Source organism: Hippocampus bargibanti, linkage group LG06 (genome assembly GCF_051943395.1).
Source record: "Hippocampus bargibanti isolate YZ-2025 linkage group LG06, ASM5194339v1, whole genome shotgun sequence".
NCBI classification, from domain to species: Eukaryota; Metazoa; Chordata; class Actinopteri; order Syngnathiformes; family Syngnathidae; genus Hippocampus; species Hippocampus bargibanti.
This window is the reverse complement of record NC_142739.1, coordinates 17,283,209-17,302,500: the sequence shown is the minus strand read 5'-3', so window position 1 is coordinate 17,302,500 and position 19,292 is coordinate 17,283,209. Positions and strand designations below refer to the sequence as shown.

Below are 19,292 nucleotides of genomic sequence, written 5' to 3'. Positions count from 1 at the left end.
CGGTCGCGCCATTGGTCGACTTGGTCACATGAGCCGCCATCGGTCGCGCTATTGGTCGACTTGGCCGTGTGACTTTGTCACGTGACACGCCATCGGTCGTGCCATTGGTCAACTTGGTCACGTGTCTTGTTACGTGAGCCGCCATCGGTCGCGCCATTGGTCAACTTGGTCACGTGTCTTGGTTACGTGTCACACCATCAGTCGCGCCATTGGTCGACTTGGTCAGGTGACTTGGTTACGTGCCCAGCACCCGTGTAGCAGAGCCATTTTCATTTTCAGACGCTAGCTCGTGTGTAGCAAACGAGATTGAAGTGTTTGTGTTAAAAGGTAAAAATGGGAAGCAGAAGAAGATTGATGACTTTTTTAAATTGTATACATAATACAGTAAGATGTAAGCGTTGCAGTTTCCCTGTTGTGTTATGTACATGCCCACTGTACTGTATATGAATGCAATCGTTTTTTTGCAACAATGTTTCTTGTTTTGTCTGCTGAAGCGCGATGATTTTGAAAATTATTAACATTCCATACTGTGTATTAAAGGACAGCCGATGTCACTTTTTATTCAAATGCAAATAAAAATGACTTCACGCCAAGACGTCTTGCATTGCTTGTGAATCCAAACAATGGCTTCAGATTCGGATAATATGCTTTCTTGTTACACATCCAGTTATGAATATGTTTCAAATACACTGTAGTTCTGAAGATTAAAGCATACATGTTTACAATCATTAAAGAATTATATGTGCCATTTTGAGGCAACATTGGGGGAACATCTCCCAAAAAAAAGGGAGCTAATGGCCAGCTCCGTTTCTTATATGGCGCTTGGCTGCCCTCTTTTGGCGGCTTTTGTTTAATGCAGTTCGGCGCAGGATCGGATATATCGATAGTCCCGGTTATATCGATATTTTTTCGGACTCCCTTGAATATCGATATAACGAGACTTTACTGTATATGTATATAGATAGATAGATAGATAGATAGATAGATAGATAGATAGATAGATAGATAGATAGATAGATAGATAGATAGATAGATAGATAGATAGATAGATAGATAGATAGATAGATAGATAGATAGATAGATAGATAGATAGATAGATAGATAGATAGATATACGTATATATATATATATATATATATATATATATATATATATATATATATATAGAGAGAGAGAGAGAGAGAGAGAGAGAGAGAGATAGATAGATAGATAGATAGATAGATAGATAGATAGATAGATAGATAGATAGATAGATAGATAGATAGATAGATAGATAGATAGATAGATAGATAGATAGATAGATAGATAGATAGATAGATAGATAGATAGATAGATAGATAGATAGATGTGTGTGTGTGGTAAACCAAAAGCTTGTGGAAGTGACCTCTCTGTCTAACTCCCTTACCTGTCTGAGGGTTTTGCTGTCCACCGTGTTGCTTGCCTCCATCATCAAGCTGCTTACGACTGTCCACAGAACGAAGTGACTGACTTCGAGAAATTTGCAGGTCTTTACCTAAGAGAGTGGGAGGTACATGGGTGAGAGAGCTAGCAGGAGGTAGAAATAAACGAATAAAGTTTGAAATAGAGGAGCTGGATTCTGATATGTTTGACAGCTCAACATTTCTTATCATTCGCCTTTGATTAAAAGGAAAACCATATTAATTTATTTAAAAACAGGAATTGAGTAATCCCTTTAAACGACAACCGACGTCTCCGGACAAGTTGTGTCCATAATTTGTAAAATGGCTTCAAATCACCTCTACTGAGCGTCTTTTACAAAGATTCCACCGCATATCGCTATATTTTACGTTTTAAGACTCGCGCTGAATATTCCAGAAGTTTTTGAGTTGGTGACGAGTCCCCACCCTACGTCACTGAAGGAACGCCCCTCAGCGAGAAAAGACATACCTTGCATCACCTTAATGCATTTTGCAATACTTTGTTTGGTCTGAAAACCTCATGTTGATCCGTGTTGATGGCGAAATTAGAAGGAAAACACATAAGTAACGCAATGGTGAATCCTTGTGTGGCACCGAGCATCTATTTGATATTCATTGACAAAAATTGTAAGATATTAATCAGCCCGTTTCCACTGAGCTTTCAATGGAGCTTTGTCGCCCTTTTCTTTCGGTGCTCAATTTCCCCCCCAGATGACACACATTCGGTGCTACATTTCCCCCCTCAAAATGACACGGAATAAATTCTTTAATCGATTGCAACCATGTATGCTTTCCTCTTCAGAACTATTTGAATCATATTGATAACTGGATGAGTAACAAGAAAGCATATTCTACGAATCTGAAGCCATTGTTTTGATTCTCCAGCAAGGCAAGACGTCTTGCCGTGACACCACGAACATGGGGGCGGGACCTTCTGAAGCTGGCCACTTCCGGTTTCAAATTGAAGTACTTTTTAGACACTTTAAGTCAGGGGTGCTCACACTTTTTCAGCATACGAGCTACTTATAAAAACTACCAAGTCAAAATGATCTACCCACGACAAAAATGTAAAACATAATTATTTTCAAATGTTTTAAGGATTCTTTGTATGTACAATGTATGTTGATGTACCTTGCATAACTGAATAAGCCAATATTGCACAACACACATAATAACTACATATACATAACATAATAAATAACTATTAACATTTTTTTTTGTAATTACCTGAGTTTACTTTGATGACTTGCACTGAATTGAATCAGCCAGGGATGCATAGTCCGGACAGTAGCTGCTGACAGCCAGCCTCAAGCACATTTCCAAATGTTCATCATTCATGGTGGAACGGTATTTGGACCCGCTTTGTCACTCATTTTGATCACCATATGTTTTAGCAAGGGCTTAAAATCTGAGGTAATTCGCTGACTAGCTTGTGAATTTTGCTGCGTTTAGCGCCGTTGTTTACGCATGCACGGCGACCTGAAGGTAAAAATTCAGTCCTGAATGGTTGCCCTGTATGTCAATCAAGTGATGGGACGTTTGATAGGCTGACAAATGTTTTTTTTTTTTTTTTACTGTCACGCTGCGATCGACCAGTACTACCTCCGCGATCGACCAGTAGATGCGATCGACGTACTAAAAATATCATACTGCGTGTTTTGGGTATTTTAGATGCACTGTAAAATCGAACAGTACTACTGACTTAAAGTCATTGAGGTCAGTCAACTCAAAAGCCGATTTTTTGTTTCAAAAACTCAAACGTTTTGAGTTTTTGAATGAGTCCTGCGTTTTTAATTTGCAGTAGATCAATACTTTTGAGTTCATGGCAAGCAGGAAGCTGCGTGATGACGTCACTGCGTGCTCTCATTGGACGCCATTTGAATTCTCAACGGCTGAATCTGGCAGCGACCGACGGATTATTTATTTTAAATTAGGGTGGAGAGACAAACAATCGTATTTAATATACTATATATGTATACTACAAGGACCCAGTGTGTCAATGCTGTAGTCGCTCCACAGGAAAGGAATATTTTGGAAAGTCCGTTTGGGGCATTATATCCGCCGCTCGAGCCAAGGACTTCTCCTAATGTTACGAGCTCTTCTGTGGTAAGTAGGAATGTTTCTTAAACGTCTCTCGTTTGTTGAAAGACACAGCAGGGTTATTAGGAGAATTGTACCGCGAAGGTTTGTTTGGGCGGTGGTGGAGTAATATCTATCACGGGGTGTTGCAAGTTATGTTTGTGTCCGCGAAGGTTCGAGAATAATAGTCAAATGGGTGTTAAATTAAGTTTTATATGAACTTCAAAAGTTATAAGGGTCACCCGAAATCCACCGCACAGACAGATGCTGCAACGCCAACAGGTTGGTGCTTTGAGTTAACTTTGTTTGAAACGGCAGCACAATAAATCATGCTAATTCAACGTGCAACAGTTGTGCTGCCGTTTTAAGAAGGCACGAAGTAATTATAATGCTAGCCAAATGAAATATCACTCTGTACAATTGGTGTAGTTTTAAATGGTCATTCATGTGTAAACATGCAACTTTTTAAATGTATTTTTGAAACTGCAAACACCATTTTTTCAAACTGCAAACACCTGACTGGCTTGATGGCATCATTTAATCTGGTAAATTAGATTATTTATTCAATTTAAAAAGTAAACATGGATTAAGGTGTTTTATTAAATTAAATGATTACATTTGTTGTCTGTTTTTTCTATTCAGCCTTTTAGCCCCAGGGTGGAAATTGAGTAACACCACCATTATCTAAGGTATGTTTACATTTTTATTAATGCTACATGATTAATTACCCGAATAATATTAAAAATAATACATGTATGTATTTTTTTATATTCAGAATACAGAATTTTTCCTAAACTTAATTCTCCATAGGTCTCCATAGGCCACTGTCTTGGGTTTGAGATGCTGAAGACAAGTCCTGCAATGTTAAGCTCCTGTCGCTTTCCCCAAATTAAAACTTGGCTTTTGATAAGGGAACAGCATGATATACACGAGACGCAGTCTGGCCCTTCGTGCTCTCCATGCATACCTACGAGAAGATGACTCACAGTTCTTCAAAACATGCAATGTGTGTATTGCCTGACTTAACACAAACGTCTATTGATGTATTTTGCAGTGGGAAGAGGATCCAGACATTGAAAACATTCCTGTCGCACTTCTCTCCGTGACAACTGACAACTAGCGCCATCTTGTTTAACCCCAACAGCATTTCTGTTGTGATAGAAGATGGCATTATTGTGAGATGTCTCCCCAAGTTGGCTGATACACACCTCCTCTTGTTTGGTTTAATGTATGCATTGCATTTAGATTCTCCCAAAAAATTAATCCACACATTCACCTTCATTCAGAAAACACTGCTGTGTCTTGATGATAACAGACCACTCAAACCACGCCTGCTAAGTTTAAAAAATGCTTTGTTCCGCAATATTGAAGGCACCAGTGCCTCCAATATTACGGAACAAAGCAACACTGGATAAGTAATTTCATAGTTTTACTCTGCTTTGTATACCTAAACATTGATGTACTGTTTGTGACTGATTTTCTATTCATAATTTGATGTGTAAACCTGGATTTCACCAAAATGTCTTTTTTCATCAAGTACAGTATACATGAATATATTTTTTCAGGTAACATAAATTTGAGTTGGTTACGCTTAAATATGAAACCTAATTTTAACTTAAAAATTAAGAAAAAAAAGAAAACATTAGAGTAAACAAAGTACATCTTTTAAGTTCATTCAAACTCATAACATTTAAGTTCAGTCAAACTCATAAAATTTATTTCCACTACTCAAAAATTTTGACGTAATCAGTTGCCATTAAAATTTTGAGTACTTTCAACTTGTTGGGTTTTGCAGTGTGCTATAAAACGTTCTGATGTCAGTTAGGAAACAAAAAAGTGACATCGGTTGTCCTTTAAATGAATCATGCATCACAATTGACAATATACTCATTTCACCAATTATGTTCCACAATTTCATGTTCATAAAATAAAAAATAAAGACCCGGCAAAAACCAACCAACCAACCAACCCTCATTTTTCAGAATCAGAAAACCTTTAATTGTCCCGCAATGGGGAAATTAGCATTTTTATATCATCCTCTGGGCACACATCTGCAAGGGTTTCTGACTGAATATATATTCCCAAAACATATATGGCAGGCTGATTGAACACTAAATTGGATTGGATTGGATTGGATATGCCTTTATTAGTCTCACAGTGGAGAAATTTATTTGGTGTGAGTGTGAGAGTGACTGGTTGTTTGTCTCCCTGTGTCCTGCGATGTGCTGGCAACCAATTCAGCGTGTGACTCGCCTCGTGCTCGAAGATGGCTGGGATAGGCTCCAGCACCCGCTGCGAGGCTGATGAGGATATGTAGTTTTTTTGCTTATACTGCCCTCTTCTTTTCCTTTTGGCTTTTCCCTTCAGGGGTCGCCACAGCGAATCAATGTCCTCCATCTTTCCCGGTTTTGTGCATCCTCTTCTCTCATACCAGCTACCTTCATGTCCTCTTTGACCACATCCATAAACCTTCTCTTCGCTCTTCCTCTCGATCTCCTGCCTGGCAGTTCAAGGCTCAGCATCCTTCTCCCGATATAGTCTCCCGATATAGTCATTCTCTCTCCTCTGGACATGTTCAAACCATCTCAGTCTGGCCTCTCTACATTTGTCTCCAAAGCCTCGAATATGAGTTGTCCCTCTAATGTACTCATTCCTGATCCTATCCAAACTGGTCACTCCCAAAGAAAACCTCAACATCGTCAGGTCTGCTACCTCCAGCTCTGCTTCCTGTCTTTTCTTCAGTGGCACAGTCTCCAGTCCAAACATCATGGCTGGTCTCACCAGTTTTATACACTTTTCCTTTAATCCTAGCTGAAACCCTTCTATCACTTGTGTGATATGTATTTTTCTCCAGCCACTCCAGCCTACCTGGACACGCTTGTTCACCTCTTTTCCACACTCTCCATTGCTCTGGACAGTTGACCCCAAGTACTTAAAATCCTCCACCTTCTTTATTTCTTCTCCCTGTAGCATCACTCTTACACTTGGATCCCTCTCATTCACACATGTATTCTGTCTCTATTCTGCTGCAACTGATCTACATTCCTCTCCTTTCCAGGGCATATCTCCACATCTCTAGTTTCTCCGCCACCAGTTCCCCGTTCTCGCGACAGATCACAATGTCACCTGCAAACATCATGGTCCAAGGGGATTCTTGTCTAACATCGTCTGTCAGCCTGTCCATCACCATAGCAAATAAGAAGGGGCTTAGAGCTGACCCTTGGTGGAGTCCCACCTCCACCTTGAATTCCTCCGTCACACCGACAGCACACCTCACAACTGTCTTACAGTCATGATACATGTCTTGCACCGCTCTGACATACTTTTCCGTCACTCCAGACTTCCTCATGCAATGCCACGGCTCTTCTCTGGGCACCCTGTCGTACGCTTTCTCCAGATCTAAAGACACAATGCAATTCCTTCAGACCTTCTCTGTACTTGTCCATTAGCATTCTTAAAGCAAACACTGCATCTGTTGTACTCTTTTTTTTTTTGGCATGAAGCCATACTGCTGCTCACAAATGTTCACTTCTGCCCTTAGTCTTGCTTCAACTACTCTTTCCCAGAGTTTCATTGTATGGCTCATCAACTTTATTCTTCTGTAGTTTGTACAACTCGGCACATCTCCTTTGTTCTTAAAAATGGGCACGAGTACACTTCGTCTCCATTCTTCAGGCATCTGTTCACCATCTAAGATCTTGTTGAATAACCCAGTCAAGAACACCACCGCCACCTCCCCAAGACACTTCCATACCTCGATTGGTAAATCATCAGGCCCGAGTGCCTTTCCCCCCTTCATCCTCTTCAGCGCCCTCCTCACTTCATCCTTGCTAATGCTTGCTACGTCTTGGTCCACAACAGTCAAGTCTTCTACTCTTTGTTTCTTCTCATTTTCTTCATTCATCAATTCTTCAAAGTACTGTTTCCATCCGGCCATCACACAATTGGCACCTATTAATACATTGCCATCTCTATCCTTAATCACCCTAACCTGCTGCAGGTCCTTACCATCTTTGTCTCTCTGTCTCGTCAGCCTGTAAAGACCAGTCTCGCCTTCCTTGCTGTCCAGCCGAGCATACAAGTATACGAGCATACAAGTTTTTTGCTTATACTGTATTGGTTAAATATACAAGTCGTTAACATTCCATAACTGTCCGTGTTTTAAGTTCTGTTGTGTTTATTATTTTGCTTTGTGTTGACTAATATGTGAAGCGCTTTGTTACAGCTGCAGCTGTTGTGTAAATGCTATATAAATAGAGATACTGTATATTGTATTGTCTGTTTATATACACACTCACATTGGTGGCATGCGTTTGTTACATTTGGGCTGAGTGAACGTTGGTGCGAATGGCTGCCTCTGCCCACCCACAGAAATAACAAATCTTATCCCGTGACTGTAAACTGTGTAATGTGTCCTTAAGAGTTTTGAAAGGCACTCTTCTGCCGTCATCTGTACTTCTTTGGATTGGATTGGATTTGCCGTTATTAGTCTCGCAGTGGAGAAATTGTCGGCCGTTTCGCTTCTCATCCAGGAGGCTTCGTCAGCGAACAAAAATTTTGCTGGTAGCTCTGGCCATATATATATATATATATATATATATATATAAAGCAAAGTCTCGTTATATCGATAGCGGATATATCGATAGTCCCGGTTATATCGATATTTTTTCTGACTCCCTTGAATATCGATATAACGAGACTTATATATATATATATATATATATCCCTACTAAGGTTGGGGGGAGCAGATGAGTATTTCCTGATACTGTATCAGCTACACTGAGTACTACTATTGTCCTGACTGATTATGGTCTACAACTGGCCTGATTGCCCCATTTGCTCTGGTATCACCTCATCAGCATTACTAAGCCTATGTGGTAACGATCTCAGAAGTGTGTTGTAAGCACGATCCAAATTCAACCTCACACCGCCATGCCGATTCAGTGAACGGTTTTATTCCCCTTTCAAACCATCTATTTACTTTGGCTAAGCTTTTAACCTCATTGTCGTCAAATGAGTGGTTGCTAGCTTTTAGGTGCATATGTACTGCTGATTGAGGCCCACTAGTATTATCCCTGTGATGTTGATAAAGTCTTTTTTTGAGAATTTGTTTAGTCTCCCCAATGTATCGCTCTTTATAATTTAAATTTTTACAATGTATTTAATAAACTACATTATTTTGTTTTTCATTTGGCAGCCTATCTTTTGGATGCACTAATTTTTGTCTTAAGTGTTTAGCGGTTTAAAATAAGTAGGAATTTTGTGTTGCTAAAGGACCCTTTGTAGACAGAGCTTACACGGACGTATAATAATAATAATACGAAGAAGAAGAAGAATTGTTGCTGGTCGTGGCAGCCTGTCTTTTATGTTTTTGTTGATTAATTTATTGTCTTTATTTTATTTGGAACAACCATAAAGTATTTATGGCATAACACAAAAGTATTTGAATAGTTTCGTTAACTTTTAACAATGCTGCGAACTGCAAGATTAACACCCATTTGAGGTATTGTGTTTCATTGACTACGTTTCCATGTAATCAAAAGCCTCTTTAAAACTTCAATATTGGCAGTATTCAAGTTTTTAAAAGCCATGCTGATGTTTGTCAAACATTTGCAAAAATACAAATATATATATATATATATAATCGGGTCAGGGATAGATTACGCTGCAGTACAATCATTTATTGTTGTTAAAAGCAATGCAACAAAAGAGGAGTTTTTATTCTCCTTCAACTCGATTAGTGAGCCTGTTTATCAGAATCAGAATCATCTTTATTGCCAAGTATGTAGAACACACAAGGAATTTGTTTCCGGTAGAACACGCTGCACTAGTATCGTTGTCAAAAAAACTGCTAAGTGGCACTATACAGTTCCATTTTGGCTACTGTTGAAGTAAATACTGTTGTTTATGACGACAATACTCATTTATTGACCAATAGACATATTTATACTGCAACAACATAAAGGAGTTGCTATTTTAAAATCAATATGGATGGAAGGAAAATCTTCCCCCTTAAAATGTGATAGATTAAACTATAACAGTTTTAAAGCCAGACTTGAAGACTGAGGGAAGTGTGGTGGAAACGTCTGAGGCCGGTACAAAACTGCAATTTTATTGATACAAGTGCTACAAAAAAGTGTTTTACCATTGTTGTGAGCATTAAATGAAGTATTGCTGGGGCACTGCAGGATGTGACTGTCATATTCACTTCCGCCAAGAAATATCAAATTTGTACAAATAAATAAATATAGCATTTATGGAGATACAGCACAGTTATCTCTATAACCAGTCAGCATTGTACAAGTTCAAAAAGTGTGCAGGCTCAAAGACATGAAAAAAGCATAATCACCTTCAAGTGCTTTGAATTCTGTGTTTTATTGGCCATTAATCAAATGTAAACAGGAAGGAAATGAGAAGACAAAGCACATTCTTGGTCCAACTCTTACATATATTTTTGCATGACATAACTTAATTGGTTTCAGAAATAATATGACATTAAATACTGTCTTATTCAAATTCAGTAAGGCATGACACATTACCAAATAGCATAAACGGCGCAACAAGGAAGAACAAAAAAAAACGACCCATTCTTGTAACATACTGTATTTGGCAGTGGAATCCCCAAAATCCATGTCATTGTCTAAAGAAGATAAACCACACTTTTAAAAAGAAGACAATGACCATTGTTGCGCTACCTTGCCAAATATTTTGGGAACCAAAGAGTGCAAGATCCGGAAGAACAACCTTCAGATGCTCTTTTGAATGTTAGTTATTTTTTGTGAACAAATATGCACGAAAATAAGATTAACAGCACTCTTTAATGAAGGACGGACGGTCACTCCAAGTATGCTCTTTTGAATGTTAGTTATTTTTTGTGAACAAATATGCACGAAAATAAGATTAACAGCACTCTTTAATGAAGGACGGACGGTCACTCCAAGTACACGCTTTGAGCAAAGCAAGAAAAAAGAGGAGCTAACTCCATTTGGGAGATAAGATTCTTTTTCTGTGCGGATTTTTAAACGATGATGACAAGATGGACTTTTCTTCTTCCTCAATATTGGATAGTAGCTTGGTATTGTCTTCCTTGAAAATGACATTTCTGTATGTCCTCAGTCACTCTGAAGGATTCTTATGTATCCACACACCCCGGGCCGTGGGCGCTGCAGAATTTCATCAATCCTCACGCAAATGCCTATTGTCAAACGCCAGCATTCCTATAAATACTTCATCAGTGGGGCCTCGGTTTTCGGTTTAGGAACGGTACATTTATGAAAATGAATGAATGATTAATTAATAACCATGGCTGGCGGAGTAATCTTCGGCGGAAGAACACAAAAGCACACGGCCGAACAGCCGGCCTACCTTTCCACACCCCCTTTCTATGAGTTCACACGTCGATCGTCTTCAACGATACTTTTGCCGTTATGGGACTGAAAAAGATGCCACCACAGGCTCGTGTTCAGCCGAAGAAGACACAAAACAAAATAACAGTTGAGGAGAAGAACGAGATCATTGAGAAACACGAACGACGTGTGTGTTTGTGGCGTCACATGTGCGCACCGCGGCTGTCATGTGAATCTCAGCCTGACACATCTCTCACGCTGTGTGTCACTTCCCTGAGAGTAACTTTCTACTCCCATTCTACAAATAAAGAGCCCGGTACCGTTCACCATTGCTACCATCCTTAGCAAAAAGCTTGACACAAAGGCGTTATTTAGTCTGTGACTAATGACACCGAAATTGTCACGTGCGTGTTGACAGCTGGGGCGGGGTCGCCGCCGACCTCCGCCAGCCGAAGAAGACACAAAACAAAATTCCAGTCGAGGAGGAGAACGAGATCATTGAGAAACACGAACAAGGTGTGCGTGTTGATCCCCTAATCACCAATACCGGGCCATTTCAACGAGTCGCTGTGACCTCACCAGTGACATGATTACAACGCCTCGCGCCATGCTGTCTCTTGTGCTGGCAAGTCCAAGAGTTTGCTTTGCCCGAGGTGATTGTCAGCCGCGATCGCGTAAGTTTGTTGCTTTCCGGTATCGCGACTGTGCCATTTTATTTTGCCTAGTCTGCCAGCACCTACGGGACTCGAAGTGGACAATGAGGCGCTTGTTGCTGACCATAATGAGGTCCTCAATGCAGAGGATTTGATTTGCCTTCAAGAGGACAAACAGAAGCAGGCCATTCAGGAGTTGATGTGCAGGCTTTTATTGAACAGTTCCATCCCGAAAAGGCTGTAAGAATCATCAACATGGTGAATGATAATGTGATGCCTCAGTTTCATAAGATCTTACAAGTCAGAAAGCAACTCTCCAGTTCCTCTCTGAGCCCTTGGTATTTATCGATTTTCTCATGTTCCTTCTTTCTGATGTTTCCATCATTCGGGAACGCTATATCCACGACAACGGCTTTTCTTTGCCCTTTATCTATGACCACGATATCTATATAAATAGATAGATAGATGGCGGGCACTAGGACCGGACATCTCACCCAGCAGGTGCACAGGAGGGGGCGGGTTTATGTTGCATATATTTCACCGCATTTTCTGTTTGAGTTAGATCCACTTGCCGTTGGAATAAACACATGTCTACGTCCAGTCTTGTGTGCACCTTCCTCAATGGCTACACTGGTGACCCCAACGTTTAAAATGTTCGTGTCAACTGACGAAGAGGCATCTTCCTCGGCCATGTCGTCACGACCAACGCTCCAAGTCGTAGCCCAGGCTTTCCAACAGCCCATAGGCCTCACCATTATCCATGGTGCCCCAAAGTGACGGTTCTTGGCGGCCGATAGTGATTTTCGTCGGCTTAATAACATAACCACACATGAACGTTACCCCATCCCGCACATTCAAGATTTTTCCGCACGTTTGGCCGGCGCCGTGATCTTTTCAAAAGTAGATTTAGTTCGCGGTTATCACCAGGTGCAGGAGCAGAGGATGTGCCAAAGACTGCAAAGGAACCACGGGACGAGTAAAGGACGCTCTCGCGAGTGCAACTCTTCTGGTCCACCCGATCTCAACTGCACAAGTAGCCTTGACTACCGATGTTGGGTTATTTTTTATCGTTCGCCCTTGGTTCATTGCTTCGACAGGTGTAGATGGAGATCGATGGTTAAATCATCAGGGAGCCAGGTCTTGAACAGAAAGTTGATTTAATTGGGGAGAGCACGGGGCATTGCGGTGTCGGCCGCGCGGAGGGAGCATGGAGAGAGAGAGAGAGAGACGAACGGGCTGCAGGAGTTACATTACTATGCGGCGCATAGTAATGACGCGACAGGATGTGACGTAATGAAAATGCGACATCGTGTAAAGGAAGGCAAGATATGACGTATGAGGAAGTTCAAAATGTAAACAAAGACTACAGAGCGATGTTTAGAGATGTTTGTATGGCGAATTACCCTAACATCTGATGCGTCTGATGTTGCCGTAGGGGTGGTGGTCGAGCAGCTTGTAGAGAACGAATGGCAGCCCCTTGCATTTATCTGTCGGAAGCTGAGAGATAACGAACACAAGTATAGTGTTTTCGACAGAGATTTGTTAGCACTCTATCTTGCAAGGCGCCATTTTCGTTTCCTCCTCGTGGGCCGCCGGTTCATCGCATATGTGGATAACAAACCACTCACATTCTCAATGTCGAAGGTGACTGAACCGTGGTCGGCCCGACAGCAGCAGCATTTAGCGGCCATTTCGGAATTCACAAAAGACATTCAGCATGTGGCCGGCAAATGTAACCCTTTGGCTGTTTGCTTGTCACACGCGATCGTGTGTCCAGTCCAGCTTGGGGTGGATTTTTCAGAGATGGCCACCGCTCAATCTGAGGATCCGGACATCCACGAACTCAAAGCAGCAGGCACGACCCTAAAACTTGAGGAGTTGACACTGTGTGAAGAGGGTCCCGCTCTCTTCTGCGATGTGTCTACGGGTCGCACTCGTCCCGTGGGTCCGCACGAGTGGCGTCGGTGAATTTTTTATTCTATTCATTCCTTCTCACACCCCAGCGTCCGGGCCTCAGTCTAACTGCTTGGGGCCAAGTTTGTCTGGCCTGGGTTACGAAAGGACGTCAGGAAGTGGGCAGCTGCATGCGTGGCATGTCAGCACGCCAAAGTCCACAACCACACCCGGGCAAACCTGGAAACTTTTCCAATTCCGGCCAGGAGATTTGACCACGTCCATGTGGATCTCATCGGGCCCCTCCCTCCTTCGCAGGATTGCACACATCTCCTCACTATGGTCGATCGAACCACTAGGTGGCCGGAAGCAGTCCCCCTGTCCTCCACGACCTCGGCAGATATAGCACGCGCATTACTGTCGTCCTGGGTCGCGCGTTTCGGCACGCCATCCGACATCACTTCGGACAGGGGCCCCCAGTTTGTGTCCGAGCTCTGGTCGGCCATGGCGCAGTCCTTGGGTGTGCAGGTACCCTGCACTATGGCCTACCACCCGCAGGCTAACAGGATGTGTGAATGTTTCCACCGCTCACTTAAAGCCGCACTACGGGCCACACTATCGGACGGTAACTGGGTCGACCGGCTTGCGTGGGTCCTGCTCGGGTTACATTTAGCCCCAAAAGAAGACCTTAACGCCGCTCCGGCAGTGTTGGTGCTTGGCCAGCCGCTCCGCGTCCCTGGTGAATTCCTTCTTTCCCCTTTTTTGCCAGGAGAGCCCCTGACTCCAGCACCATTTCACACTGTGTCCCCAAAGTTATTGTTCAGTCTGCTCTTAGGTCAGCCTGATTTGTCTTTGTGCGTCACGATGCCCATCGCTCTCCCCTCCAGCCGCCGTACGATAGCCCGTTTAGAGTGCTCGAACACGGTGAAAAGAGTTTTGTGCTCGATATGGGTGAGCGAAGGGAAGGGCATTTCAGTAGACAGGCTCAAACCGGCTCATTTAGTTGCGGGCGAGGACATTTCGCCGGCCCAGGTGGACGCCCTCCGAAACCTCCAGCCTCACCGCGCCATGCCAGGGTTGAGTGTCGTTGCCCCACTCAGGTCTCACCCGGGTCACCTGCCCGAATAACTTCACCTGCACCACCGAACGGAGGACTGCGTAGTCGTTGTGGCAGGCTGGTCAAGCCCCCAGCAAAGTTTCACCTTGACTTTCCTTCTGGGTGTTCTGGGGGTGGCTGGGTGGCGGGCACTAGGACCAGGCATCTCACCCAGCAGGTGCACACGAGGGGGCGGATTTATGTTGCATATATTTCACTGCATTTCCTGTTTGAGTCATATCCACTTGTTCGGCGTTGGAATATACACATGTCAACGTCCAGTCTTGTGTGCTCCTTCCTCAATGGCTACTATATATATATATATATACAGTAAAGTCTCGTTATATCGATATTCAAGGGAGGCCGAAAAAATATCGATTATAACCGGGACTATCGATATATCTGACCCTGTTTGCATGTAATTTTCTCCGTGCGTGCATAGAAATAGTATCGATATAACCGGGACTATCGATATATCAGATATCGATATAACGAGACTTTACTGTATACAGTAAAGTCTCGTTATATCGATATTCTCGGGAGTTGGAAAAAAATGTCGATATAACCGGACTATCGATATATCCGATCCTGCGCCGAAGTGCATTAACAAAAGCTGCCAAAAGAGGGCAGCAGAGCGCCATATAAGAAACTGAGCTGGCCATGACCTCCCATTTTGTGCCTTTTTTTTTTTTTTTTTTTTTTTTTTGGGGGGGGGGTGAGAGATGTCCCCCCAATGTTGCCTCAAAATGGCACATATAATTCTTTAATGATTGCCAACATGTATGCTTTCATCTTCAGAACTACAGTGTATTTGAATCATATTCATAACTGGATGTGTAACAAGAAATCATATTATCCGAATCTGAAGCCATTGTTTGGATTCACAAGCAATGCAAGACGTATTGGCGTGAAGTCATTTTTATTGGTGTTTTGCATTTGAATAAAAAGTGACATCGGTTGTCCTTTAATACACAGTATGGAATGTTAATTTTCAAAATAATCACGCTTCAGCAGACATAACAAGAAACATTGTTGCAAAAAAACGATTGCATTCATATACAGTACAGTGGGCATGTACATAACACAACAGGGAAACTGCAACGCTTACATCTGTATTATGTATTCAATTTAAAAAAGTCATCAATCTTCTCCTGCTTCCCATTTTTACCTTTTAACACAAACACTTCAATCTCGTCTGCTACACAGGAGCTAGCGTCTGAAAATGAAAATGGCTCTGCTACACGGGTGCTGGTCACGTAACAAACTCACGTGACCAAGTCGACCAATGGCGCGACCGATGGCGTGTCACGTAACCAAGACATGTGACCAAGTCGACCAATGGCGCGACTGATGGCGTGTCACGTGACCAAGACACGTGACCACGTCGATCAATGGCGCGACCGATGCATCGATATAAACAGCAAAATGGTCGGCGGGGGATGAAAAAGAGCACCGTAATAACCGGGTATCGTACTAACGGTACTACCGATATAACCGATATCGATATAACGTGACTTTACTGTATATATATATATATATATATATACTGTGTATTAAAGCACAACCAATGTCACTTTTTATTCAAATGCAAAACACTAATAAAAATGACTTAACGCATTGCTTGTGAATCCAAACAATGGCTTTAGATTCGGAGAATATGCTTTCTTGTTACACATCCAGTTATGAATATGATTCAAATAGTTCTGAAGAGGAAAGCATACATGTTTGCAATCGATTAAAGAATTATATGTGCCATTTTGAGGCAACATTGGGGGAACATCTCCCCCCCCCCCCCCGAAAAAAAGAGGCACAAAATGGCGAGCTCATGGCCAGATCCGTTTGTTATATAGCACTTGGATGCCCTCTTTTGGCGGCTTTTGTTAATGCAGTTCGGCGCAGGACGGATATATCGACAGTACGGTTAAATCGACATTTTTTCTAACTCCCGAGAATATCGATATAACGAGACTTTACTGTATATATATTCCTCGTCTCACCCCCCATGGGTGGTGTCTATCCCCCATTTTAGCCGATACCAGAGAGCTGGAAGCTTGAGGGTTCTGTGCAGTATCCGCGCTGTTCCCAGCACTGCGCTTTTCTGGACTGAGACATCCGATGTTGTTCCCAGGATCTGTTGCAACCACTCGTCGAGTTTGGGGGTCACTGCCACCACAGGAACAACTATCACCTTTACCTTCCAGGCTCTCTCCAGCTCCTCTCTGAGCCCTTGGTATTTCTTTTTTCTCATGTTCCTTCTTTCTGATGTTTCCATCACCCGGGACCGCTACATCCACGACAACGGCTTTCCTTTGCCCTTTATCTATGACTATGATATCTGGTTGGTTGGCCATTACCATCTTGTCAGTCTGTATCTGGAAGTCACACAGGATTTTGCTCAGTCATTCTGTACTACCTTGGGAGGTGTTTCCCATTTTGACCCCGTGGTTTACAGCCTATACTCCGCACAGTTGTTTCGGTAGACTATGCCAGCCACCTGGTTATGGCGCTCCATGTAATCTTTCCCTGCCAGCATCTTACACCCTGCAGTTATGTGTTGGATTGTCTCCGGTGCCTCTTTGCACAACCTACACCTTGGGTCTTGCCTGGTGCGGTATATACATGCCTATATGGCTCTGATGTTCAGGGCCTCCTCTTGAGCAGCCAGGATTAGTGCCTCTGTGCTGTCCTTTAGGCCAGTCCTCTCTAGCCACTGATAGGAATTCTTGAGATCAGCCACTTCAGTTATGGTTCAGTGATACATCCCGTGGGGCTTTTCCTCCCATGATAATCCTCTGTTCCCCATTGCCTGAGACATTCTCTGGGTACATCATCCGTTGGAGCCTTCTCTTTGATGTGTTCATTGAGCTCGGATGCATACCATCCTGAACAGTGGCTCTCACACTCACACTTCCTTACGGCTTGTGTCCAGTCTCAGGGTGCTGGAATTGGGATGGAATATATATATATATATATATATATATATATATATATATATATATATATATATATATATATATATATATATATATATATAGTGGTACCTCAGTTCTCGAACGCCTCACAGTTCGAAGAAATCGGTTTTTGAACAAAATATTCGAGATATTCTTGCTTCGGCGTTCGAACGCCAATACGACGCGTGAGTGCGTACACGAGGGTCGGGAGCTGAGCGGCACACGGGTTTATCGCTCTGTCCGTGACCAACTGTTGTCGCTTGCGGACGTGCTGCGTTTTGCTCTAGCGTATAATATAGGTGTACGAAGAGTTTTAGCCCCTAATCATGCCTCCAAAGAAAGTAAGTGCTGCTTAAAGTGACAAAAGAAAAGTAGTGCGTACAATTATTGCATTTAAGAAAGAAATAATCGCAAAATATGACGGAGGTGTGCGAGTGTCTGATCTGGTGAGGGAATACAGCATGGCGAGATCTACGATCAGTACAATATTAAAGAAGAAGGAGGCTGTGAAATATAGTGATGTGACCGTGGGGGTGAGAGCAAGTGTCAGTGGATAGATATTTTAAGAGAAAAGAACATCCTGTAGCCGAGTCATCCGAAGCTGTCACGTTCCGAGCGAGAGTGACGGCAGATGACTCATCGGAACGTAGTGGAATGTTTGGGATCCCAAAACAGACACGTATTACCCAAGCAGGATGTTTATTCACAAGTCAAAGAAAACACAGCGAGTAAGAAGGCAGGGGGTGATCCGACCCGCTTACTACGCCAAAAAGCAAATGGCACACAAGGGTGCAAAATTACGCAATCCCGGAAGATGACATAAATTTACGGGACGAAGGGAAAATACCTCAGACCGGATACACTCGCGCATCGAAGGAAGAGTCCAGGTACGGTGGCGAGGTGAGTCAATCATCCGGCATTGGCGACGTGATCGCGAACCGTATAAATGCCCCGTGTCCGTGATTAGAGAGTTGACAGCAGATGGAGAACGGCCGGGAGAGGCAGCCCCCCCCCCCCTGTCAACTCGCAAGTGACAGGAGCAAAGACATGGTTTCGGTGTTTGAAAAAAATCACGTTTCGAACAGGGTCCTGGAACGATTTATGGTCGAGAACCGAGGTACCACTGTATATATATATATATATATATATATATATATATATATATATATATATATATATATATATATATATATATACATATATATATATATATATATATACATATATATATATATATATACATATATATATATATATATATATATATATATATATATATATATATATATATATGTATATATATATATATACAGTAAAGTCTCGTTATATCGATATCGGATTTATCGATAGTCCCGGTTATATCGATACTATTTCTATGCACGCACGGAGAAAATTACATGCAAACAGGGTCGGATATATCGATAGTCCCGGTTATATCGATATTTTTTCGGACTCCCTTGAATATCGATATAACGAGACTTTACTGTATATATATATATATATATATATATATATATATATATATGTCATGATCTGGTTGGCGACCAACGGGGGGCGCTGTCGGCCCCACCTGCACCTGCACAGGTGCTGGTCGTCCCGATCAGATTGGCGACCAACGGGTAGCCACGTCAGCCCTGCCTGCAGCCTTGCAGGTGCTGGTCGTTTTAATCACTGGCACTTAAAAGGACACCCGGCACGACCATGCGGTGTCGGTTCATTGTTTGCTGCATGTCCAAGATGGCGCCCGAGTAGGCAGCCTAAGCAAGTACTCTCATGAGCCTTGCTTTTTTTGGTTGTTGTTGTCTTGTTTTGTGTTTTCTTTAGTCTCTTTGTGT

The 19,292-nt window shown here is 42.4% G+C and overlaps 2 protein-coding genes across 23 annotated transcripts in view; one reads left to right on the top strand and one right to left on the bottom strand.

Moving 5' to 3' along the window:
* adgrb1a (adhesion G protein-coupled receptor B1a) overlaps positions 1-19,292 on the bottom strand; it is a 197,052-nt gene that overhangs the window by 128,052 nt on the left and 49,708 nt on the right. For all 10 annotated transcript variants that reach the window (XM_088998803.1, XM_088998795.1, XM_088998794.1 and 7 more), the window contains one exon: positions 1,406-1,513. In XM_088998803.1, the coding sequence (XP_088854929.1) occupies positions 1,406-1,513 (108 nt within the window). The remainder of the gene's footprint in view (positions 1-1,405; positions 1,514-19,292) is intronic.
* The window catches only part of LOC148896629 (uncharacterized), a 58,757-nt gene continuing 42,531 nt past the window's right edge, over positions 3,067-19,292 (top strand). For 4 of the 13 annotated variants that reach the window (XR_016115316.1, XR_016115315.1, XR_016115313.1 and 1 more), the window contains exons 1-3: positions 3,079-3,545; positions 4,161-4,207; positions 4,573-4,710. Coding sequence is in view for 1 of the 13 variants with exons in the window: in XM_088998813.1 (XP_088854939.1) it covers positions 4,699-4,710 (12 nt within the window). In the remaining 12 variants the exon portion in view is untranslated. Of the gene's footprint in view, positions 3,546-4,160; positions 4,208-4,328; positions 4,711-15,712; positions 16,233-19,292 lie in introns of those variants that run through there. The other 9 variants (XR_016115306.1, XR_016115308.1, XM_088998813.1 and 6 more) reach the window with 7 other exon arrangements.